The 10,279-nt window shown below is 43.7% G+C and overlaps 1 protein-coding gene across 1 annotated transcript; it reads left to right on the top strand.

Moving 5' to 3' along the window:
* Nucleotides 1-6,342: 6,342 nt before the first annotated feature.
* Nucleotides 6,343-9,570, top strand: BAMBI (BMP and activin membrane bound inhibitor). The gene is made up of 3 exons (XM_019531404.1): nucleotides 6,343-6,522; nucleotides 7,986-8,273; nucleotides 8,759-9,570. Exons 1-3 carry the CDS (start codon nucleotides 6,447-6,449, stop codon nucleotides 9,175-9,177), a joined length of 783 nt encoding a protein of 260 aa, XP_019386949.1. The 5' UTR covers nucleotides 6,343-6,446; the 3' UTR covers nucleotides 9,178-9,570.
* The last annotated feature ends 709 nt before the right edge of the window (nucleotides 9,571-10,279 follow it).

Genomic DNA, 10,279 nt, shown 5'->3' with positions numbered 1-10,279 from the left:
GGTACCAGAAAGAGTTCCCAGCTGACTGATGGTGTGAAGTAGAGCATGGACTTCCATTAGGGGTAGACAAGGAGTCTGGTGATATGGATGGAGTTTGCAAAGTGCATGATGCAAGCAGTAGCAAGGTGCACTGGACTTTAGATATAGAAATGGGCAGCGCTCTGCAGAGACTTGAAAGCCATGAGTGTGTGAGGGAAACATGGGGTAGATGGGGAAGCATGCAGAAGGAGAATGGTAGTAAAGTGATCAGATGGCAGACAAAGGAAATGACTGTAGTTTCAAAGTGTGTGGTGTGAGAGATATGGAGACGAGAAAGGAGGAAGTTAGGGTAGTTAAGATGAGAGGTGGTAAGGGCATATACCAGAAATCTCAATGGGAAGGAAGGATAGATTTGGGAGAATAAGTTATTACCTTTGTTTTCTCAATAGTGCTATTAATTCCCTCTTCCTCCTGTATAATGTCACAACCAGAAAAAAATGCCCAGAGAAGCTATCTGGGGTGGTAAGCCAATAAATATTGTAGCAGTGATTCTTTCAAGGCTTATCCTCACTCTTTGAATATGGTTGGTACCATAAATGAAAGGTTTCCAGGGAAAAAAACAATTTCAGGGCAGAGAAAGGAATGGATATGGTTTATTTACAGATTGCTTTTGACACCAGATGTAAGCTGTCCAGTACGTTAATGATCCTTCTATGCATTTTGTTGCAACGCAGGAAAAGGTTACAATTGCTTGGGCAGACATATGGAAACATTGTATTTGCATACATAGGAATACAAGTTACTTCAAAGCAGGCTTAAAATAATTGTGACTAATGATGAATGTTACAGAAGGTCTGTAAGGGGCAACTGTTATTAATTTCATGTGCTACTTTGAATTTGTTTTTTCTTCTTTATAAACAAATAGAAAATCTGGTGTAGACACAAATGTGATGTAATAAAGTTAAACTGAAGGTTTAGTTCAGAACTTTAGGCAAGAATGGAAGCTTTCCAATACCCAGAAAGTTTAAATGATGAAGAGTTTATAATAATGTTGAAAGCTGCTGGAAGAGAGAGTGACTTCTTGCTGAGAAGCACTCTTCAAGGAGCAATAGTTTAAACCAAAAATAAATCAGTGGCACATGCCAGCTCAGATGTCAATGTAGCTGTATTCAGCCTAACTTGGAGGCTGTTTAGGGGTCCAGGGGGGCTTTGGTGGTACATGCTTGGTCAGGAGCAGGAGGGACAGGTAATGGTAGTAGATATAAGCTGAAATAAAGGAGGGAGTGTGGAAAAGGTGATGTAAAAGAAAAGAGCTGGAGAGAACTTTCTGGAGGCCTCAAAGTTACACATGTGGACAAGGAAGGAGGGGCAATTTTGCTCAGTAGGGAGCTGTACAATGAGCATTCTCTGCCTTGCTACTGTGTTTTCTTCCGTCACTGTCACCAAACTAAAGCAGGTCTCTCAGGAAGCTGTGTGTCTAAAATGGGGAAGAGAGAGTATACACATCCTGAGATTTCACAAATGGAGAGTACTTTATGGGTCTATACAACCAGACTGAAAATTTGGAGGCTGGTTACAATCTACAGGGCCAACAACCAGTTGCTTGCCCAGCACAAGAATATAGGATGTGACTATTCAACAGCCTTCTGAAGATGAAAGTGAGGTCACACCAAGGACTGGGCTGCCCAGGTGTTCCTGATGGGAAATGCTTGGTACCCTTATGAATATGGTAGAAAAGGGTAAGGGAAATCAATCCCTGCACTCAGCTTTTGGTGGTAAAAGTAGACTCTTTGGGCCTGAGAAGGGGCTTCAAAGTTCTGTATAATTCCGAATGTCTAGGTGTTCCTTTGAACCGGGTTTTCTAACACTTCTAAGCACATCAGTGCTTTAGATGGTGGCTATTGCCTGAAATTTGGTATAGAAGTTATCAGCCAGAAAAATGATGTAGAAGAAAGGAAACCACATTTATGGGGTTTACAATACTTATTCTGAACAAGGCTGTTCTGATTGGGATTCATTCATGTACAACTGCTAGATAATGTCTGTGCATGCAGCCTTGCAACAGTGGAGACAGAATATATTTCTGCAATAGGCATAGACATTTATTGGGATAAGTTTCTGTTATGTTTTAACTTGAGGTGCATGGGAGATTGATTTTTGTTAACTGCTTTATTTATTTATTAGTATTCATTTAAAAGGGCTTCACTGTATATGTGTGTTGAGGGTGAGGGGGGGAGAAGAGCCTTTTGATATGCAGGACCACATAATCATTTCAAGTTAAGGCTCCAGGCTGCTCTCTCATGGTTGTTACAGACGCATCATGCTGCCTCAGGCCTTGGACGCTTTGCTTGCTGGCTCCTTGTAGTGATTATCCTACATTCTTTCTTGTTGCAGAACATGTCATTATTTTTGCTTTGTGCTGACCCTGTCTTCCCATCCCTTTTATGGGCCAATCTGGCCTATTTGTTTTTGCTTCTAAAACAGAAGCATATTAGCACTGCAAAAGCTGCATTATTCTATTTGTGTTATGTTCTGTTATGGGACCTCATACAATCCCTGCATTGCTTCTGATTCAAGACATTTGGGCCAGTAAACCGAGTAGGCAAAGATGTGTGGGGGTCCTGACCCCTCCAAAGCTTGCGGAGCCAAAGGGGAATTAATTTCACTGGTTGTGAGGAAGCCAGAATGGGGGAGCAGGGGCTGTACCCTGCAGTTCCTCTCCCAGCTCTGGCATTTCTAGTTTGTGTATAGCCTGAAAACAGGATCTGACACTTACTATAAAAAGTTTGATCGCAACTCAAACATGACAGCTGTCAAGGAAATTTGCTGCTCAAAATTGATTTCAAACACATTACCCTTGAGTCAATATGTTAGCATCTGTGCATGTTCAGTTTGACAGAACATTTGTAAAATTCAGAAAGAATCTTTCATATTACTTTAACAGAACCATGTACGTTAGTGAACCCATACCAACTCTTTTGGTACCTCACACAACAAGGAAGCCTACTAAATCCATGTGTCACAAACACCAAAAACAGAGAGAAAATGCTACACTGGACAATTATATATGACTGCAGCAAAGTTGTGGCATCATTGGTCTGAATATTTTCTAATTTCTAAGCAGAAGTACACATTAAAAAAATTACTTAATGGTATGCTGTAAATACATAGCACATAGCTGTAAAGGCTTTGGTACAGCACATGTCCATATATAGTATACATGTGTAAATGATAAGACTTGAGATAAACCCCTTGTAATATATGATGGCATCAGCACTAATTAGGTCTAGATCCAGTCTGTCCTTTCCTGCCAAAATAAACTTGGGTTATCTCAGGCTCATATTTCATATTTCCTCCTTTCTCTTTCAGGGGAGGAATGACTCTGTCACAAAATATTATCCTAAATTTAATACCTCTTTCAGGACACTTACAGACATTTCAAATTAATGTTTTTAAGTCATTTTGCCATTAGTTTGTTATCTTTTTATCATGCAAGAGATTTATGAGTTGCAAAATCATATGGGCAAAATACTTTAAATATAAATTGGAAACAAAACAATTGATATGTAAATACTGGGGAAGTCTGGGGCTATAACATGTAATTAAAATAGGAAATACAGTTATTTCAACTGTAAAGCAGGCTTCAGGAATGGTACATGAAGGGAAGCCATCCAAACTAAATATACATGATCAAATTTCTTTACAACTGATCAGCAGCCTCATGGCTGAACATTATTTTTTACACTGACTTTCACTTCCATATAGAAGTAAAAGGCAAAGGGAAAAGGAAGTTAATCACAGATATATTTGCAATCACAGATATATTTGCATTATTGCTGTGATTTCAGTGGGAAAAGTCATGGGCCACTGGTTGGTTGTGCTTTCAGTGAAAACACAGAAACCCAGCAACAGTCTTGCTGCATCCATCTAGTGATCCAGTCCAGTCTAATATTCTGACTGGAAGTGGCCAATACTAGCTGCTTCACTATGAGGTTTCATGTACCTTTTTCTGGACTCCACAGGGAAGGTTTCCTCCTAATGCTTACCACTGACAAAACTCTGATTTCAGTGGAAATAAGGTTAGGTTCTGAGCTCTGAAGAGTGTTAAGTAGAAACATAGCTTTCTTACTTGCCGTTTTAAAAGCTGATGTAATGAAAAATCTGGTATCTATGATCTCACAAAATGTATGCATTGTGATAGGCTTTGAACCAGCAAGTGGGGGTGGGGGAAAGAATTTGTTTCAGTGCTGCATGCTCCTCTACAGCCTGGTTAGCATAGGGATTTAAATCATCTTTTAAAATTTCAATTTAGCATCTTGCCATTAAAAGAAAATTTTGTTATATTTATTCATTGAATCAGTCTCCACCAAAATCTCAGTCAGGGCCATTATATTTGCTTATTAAATTAAGGGAGTAGCTTGTGTTAGTGCCTAAATAATGGGATTATTCTGAGTAATCTCCAAAGAATTTACTCTTGGGTCTTTAGGAAGCACTGAAATTAAATCAGTAAACTACAGGAATGCTGTAGTAATCCATATATCTCAAGATCACGTTAGAGGTCTGAGCAGATCCCCTTTAAAACTTTTGTCAAAAGACATATGCTTCTTGTTCATCATCAGTGTAACCAAGATATGTTCTTATTTTAACAAACTGGTAATGCTAAAAACAAATGAAGCTTTGAGTTTTAATGCAGGGCTGCCCTGTTAGTACGCTGATGGGAGTTGCTTGTGATACAGCAGTGAAGTTACACAGCTGCTTTTCTACCCCACACTCAGTAACTTGAGCATCTCCAGATACTAACTGCTCTTAGTTTTTGGGGAAAAAAAGTGTGTGTGGGGGAATGAAACATCAAGAGTTCATACAGAAATCAAGGGGCACAACAATGTGAGTCTGAATTAGATGGAACTGAAAGCGTTTCTTACATCTAGCCTTGTTCAAGAGTGATTCCCTTTACAAACATGTAATAGCCAACGAAATACAAGCAGGCAGACTGAGTGCCAACTGCATAGCCCCTTTGTATCAGCTGGACCCTTTCCGTTGACTTTAACACACTCTGGAGCAAGCCCTTGCTGAGTTCAGCTCGCTGTTTACATCAACTATGCAACTATCCCTTCCCTTATCTGTACAGAGTTTCTCTTGAAAACTCCCTTTGTGCTCCTTTAATCCCTGTTCTTGGTGAGGCTGGAATGCAACACGAAGATAAACATGCCGGAGAGATGCAGCTGACGGGGGGGGGAGTCAGAGTAATGTCCTGGCTGTAAACATCTGCTCTACCTCCAGAGTGATCCTGGGAGGTCTCCTCTCTCAGGAAGCAGGGGATGAGTAGCAGGGGGTGCCCATGAGCCACCTCCCTGGGAATTCTGTCCCCTTCTTCCTTTTTGGGAGTCCCTGGCTGCAGGATCCTCTTGGCCCTTTACTCCTACCAATCCTTAGCTGGTTACACTGACCACCTCGGTGACATCTTCTGAGTTGACCCTTGTTTGTTCGTGATCTGGCAAGACATAGGTGAGATGGCGTGACTTGGATGAGAGCAGATATTGGGTTTATCCCTGGAGTTGACTGTCCCAGGCTTTGAGTTGCATCAAAACAGGCAGAGGGCAGTCATGTGCCAGGGTGTTTTTAAGCCGTCCTTAGAGGCATTATATGTTGGCTGCAGCTGAGGACTTTGAGGTGTGCCAGCGCTCCTGAATTTTACCTTGTGGTCAGATGGGTAGGGACTGGGGGGCGTTGTTTTCCTCTGCAGTGACAGCGCGACCCTCTACCTGGGATCTCTTGAGCATACATAACCTTTCCCAGAAGCAGGGCATTGGCTGCTGTGGTTTCCCTGCTTTGCCTGTGGCGGGCTAGGGCATGATGCCTTGCGCTGTCTCAGGGTTCGGCAGTCTAACGAAGAGTTTAGACGATGGCTGTACGGGGTGGCTGGGACAGGGACGATCCTGCCTCAAGTGTGGGGTCAGCCCAGCCGGCCTCCGTCCCGCCCGACTCCTGTACGATTTCTGCGAGAGCGCAGGGCTGAGATGCGGAGCCGACCAGCTCGCTGCGTCTGCTGCTTCTTCAGGACAACTCCCCGTCCTCCAGCTGATGGGTATCGCATGTTCACACACACGCGTCTTTAAAAAAAAGTTAAATCCAGCGCAGCTGCCTGTACCCAGTCCCTGTGGGAACCCGGCGGGGCCAGACGCTCGGGAGGGCGAGAGCAGCTGAAACGTTTGCGGCGCCCCGCGGCGCACGTGCTGTTACGAGCTCCTGCGCAGCCGTTGGACGGGGCGGTGCAGCCACCCCGGCCCTCGGGCGGTGGAGCGCGCGGCTCCTCGGCGCCTGCTCCCCCTGCACCTGCCACCGCGCTGGGGCAGAGCGGAGTCGGTGGCGGGAGGCGAGGGCGGGGCCAGGTCCGGAGTCGGGCCGGGGGTGGGCGAGGCAGCCCATGCAGCGCTGCCCCGGGCGCCGCAACGCGGCGGGCGGTGTCAATGGACCGGCGGCCCAGCTGCACCTTCGTGTGGCTGCAGCTGGAGCTGTGCGCCATGGCCGTGCTGCTGACCCGAGGTGAGCTCCGGCCCGGCCCTCCCCTCCCCAGGGCTCGTGCGGAGCCATCTTGCGTTTCTGCCCTGGGGGCGGTTGTCGGGGCGCGGGGAGGCTGTGCAGAGCCGGAGGGCAACCGGCGCCCGGCCCAGGCCCCTCCGGGTCCGGCTGCTGCAGGGGGAGGGGCGCCCTGTGGCTCGAGGTCTGGGGGTCACTTCAGGGCTCAGCCAGTGGAGGGCTGATGCGGCCGCTGCCGTGGGAGCGGGTCGGGGCCCACCGGGTGGGTTGGAGCCGCTCCGGCGCCGAGTGCTGCCTGTAGCGCTGTAGAAGGAGGGGCACGTCCCCCGGCGGCGCAGGCCGGCTCTGGGTCGTACCAGCGTGGCTTGGAGAGCACAGCGTTGAAGAGGCTTTCTTATTTTATTTTTTATGAAGCGGGCTTTTTTTATATTGCTTCCTCCACAAATTTTTGAGGTTTCCTGAGAGAGTTTTTCGTACAACAAGGAGAGGATTTTCAGTCTCGATGTCCCTTTGTGACTGCACGTTGGATTTCAGGCAAAAAGGGGGAGGAATAATCTCGGCCGGGCAGTTTCACCCCCCCTTTCTTTTTAATGACTTTCCTTTTGAGTTGAAAGAAATTGATTTCAGCAAACAAATAATTAATTGTAAAGTGTACAGTTCCTGTTTGATAATACTGCCTGAAATAGCCCTTTGCACAGAAAGTGCTTTATAGGAAGGGGGGGGAAATCCCCTTTCTGGAGAGGTTGCAAATAGCTGCCCAATTTCGCACTGCAAAAATCTTCCTGCCTCAGAGTTTCTAGGTTGTAATAGTTCTAGCTAATAGCTTTAGAAGGTGTTAGGTAAAGCTCTTAAACCTTGGCAGGGCCTCCAGAGCTAGTAAACAATTCAGCAGCTCTGATTAAATATTTATATGCACCAACATTTTAAAAAGAAGAAAAATATAGCATTTTTGTTGCATGGTCATGTTCAATTACTGGAATGCAAAGTTGCCTTAATACAAATACCACCAGTAGTCCAGAGTATTCAGGTACAGAGGTTTTGATAGTGCAGAAGTTTAAAGCCAGGACTTACATTTTTTTTCCTTTTAAACAGGATGAAGGTGGGGAGGGTGGAGACTGTCCTGCACACAGTTTAATGGGAATAGTATCTTAAAGAAAATGCCAGATCATCTACATATGGAGTTTTGCATTTTAGCAAATAGTAGTCTCCAGATCTCCATCTTAAAAGTATTGCTGCTTTAGATAGGCATATTATAGGTGGTTTAAATGTTCCAAATCTTGTGTAGGTTTGGTACCAAGAGGGAAAGGAGCTAGTCCCTGTCTGGGTGGGGTATAATTCAGGGTCACCAAAAATTAGCACTGTTAAGTGTGATTGTTCTGCAGTAGTTCATTGGTAATTTGTGTGGTAATTTATTCTGTGTAACAACTTGGACTCCAATATTTGACTCCTTGTATATATTTTTTTTTTAGGTGAAATTAGATGCTACTGTGATGCTGCGCACTGTGTTGCAACTGGCTATATGTGCAAATCTGAGCTCAATGCCTGCTTCTCCAGACTGCTTGACCCTCAGAACACCAATTCACCACTTACTCATGGCTGCTTGGACTCTCTTGCAAGTACAGCAGACATTTGCCAAACTAAACAGGCACAAAACCACTCTGGCACCACCATGCCTACGTTGGAATGCTGTCATGAAGATATGTGCAATTATAGAGGACTACATGATGTCCTGACTCCTCCTAAGGGTGAGACTTCAGGTAGGGAAAGCAGTTTCAACTCACTCAATCTCTTCCCTGATCTATAGGCTTGTGACAGCCAAGACCTTGTATGTCTGCTATTGATTTTGTTGTTAAGGTAATTAGAGACACCAGAGGGAGAAGCATGTGGCTGGGTTCAGAGATGCATCTTGGCTGAGTAGCTTTTATGTCTGCATTATCATTTAGATGTCTGTCTTGCCTGCTTTTTAACATCTCTAAGAGGCACCAGTGGTAATGTTCCATGTTATATCAACTATCATCATAATAAATTCTATAAGAATACATTTGTTTTCTTTACATGGATCAACTCAATATATGGAGGTACTATTTGCAGAAAATGCGTAGTGTATAGCTAGGTTCTGAAATGATTGTGCACAGTTTCTTTCGTTTGTTTTTGTAATATGCATGGTTTAAGGAATTGTTAAGTATGAAACAACTCGGAGATGGAAATAAGGCCTTAAAGCTTTTTTGTAACTCTTTTACAGGACAAGGAAGCCGATATCAACATGACAACAGCAGAAATCTTATCACCAAGGTTCAGGAGTTAACCTCTTCAAAAGAATTATGGTTCAGGGCAGCCGTAATTGCCGTTCCTATAGCTGGCGGGCTAATCTTGGTGCTGCTTATTATGCTGGCTTTGCGGATGCTCAGGAGTGAAAACAAGAGACTGCAAGATCAGCGGCAGCAAATGCTGTCCCGTTTGCACTACAGTTTCCATGGACATCATTCAAAAAAAGGGCAGGTGGCAAAGCTAGACTTGGAATGCATGGTGCCCGTAACTGGTCATGAGAACTGCTGCATGACCTGTGATAAAATGAGACAGACAGACCTCAACAATGATAAAATTCTTTCACTGGTCCACTGGGGAATGTACAGCGGACATGGAAAGCTGGAATTTGTATGACCAATTCTTTTTTTCTAATCTGAGCTAACCTTACTATTGGCCTTTACTCTGGAAGGCCTTTGGGTTCTGCTGGACAGGAGCACTTTATCTTAAAAATGAAAACACTTATTAATCATCTTTGAGAAACAAAGGACCTCTGGAAACAGAATCTTGGATATTTCTTCTGAAGGATTCCAAAAGTTGTCTTATTTGCACAGAGTAAAATACACTCAAATGTATTGTTTGCTTTAAAGTTATGAAAGCAAAAATTAGAAGTTGTAAACACTGTCACCAGGGTTATCTGAGCTGTAGGAGCTGAGAACTGAGTTATAATAATAAACTGTATGCAAGCTCCTATGTTTCCTGACTTATTGTAAAGAATTTTTAAATATATATATTTTGTCTGAAAACTTACTTGTGACTTTTTCTTATAGAAAGCAAGGTTTCTTTCTAGAAAAAATAGAGGGGTGGTAGAGATGTTCAAAATAGTGACCTCAGTAAGGCTCAGGAAATGGAGTTTCTTTTGCAGGGTTCATCCTGCTGAACAGTGGGGGGGGAAACATCTATATTATCAATGGAAAAGGATGGTTACTCCACTACTGACTTCCTAGTAATGGTGAGTCCACATCCTCCCTTCCAATGTTCCATTGCAAAACCATGTCATTCCCCTTCCCACACTATAACTTAAACTTTTTTTGGGCTGGTTGGTCTGTCCCATTTACTGTGTTTTTTCAGTCCTTTGCAGTACGGTGAAAGTTTAATAGGCCCTCATCCTCCATCAGTGTTTTACAAAGTATTTTTATTCATAATCCTACACATCAGGAAATCTTTCTCGGTCTGTAGGGCCAGTTATCTCCATCTTTCCTCGCTATTGTCAGTTCCTGTAACTATACTGAGGTTTGTTTTTGTTTTGTTTTGTTTTTTTTTTTCCCTTCAGATCTGTCAGTGTCTTTTTAAAATTTTATGCTATATACCATGCTTCATTTAAATCCCCCCCCCCCCCCAACTAAAGCAGAGTAGCTCAACACTGTGCTTTGCCCAAGCAGGATACTCTTATTAATACAACTTGCAATAGCACATGACTTGTGTTGATTCATAATTTTGAACAGTTGCATTCACCCGA

The sequence above is a fragment of the Crocodylus porosus genome, unplaced genomic scaffold (assembly GCF_001723895.1).
Source record: "Crocodylus porosus isolate Cpor-Errol unplaced genomic scaffold, CroPor_comp1, whole genome shotgun sequence".
NCBI lineage: Eukaryota > Metazoa > Chordata > Crocodylia > Crocodylidae > Crocodylus > Crocodylus porosus.
The sequence above is the reverse complement of the archived record's forward strand: the minus strand, read 5'-3'. Positions and strand labels throughout refer to the sequence as shown.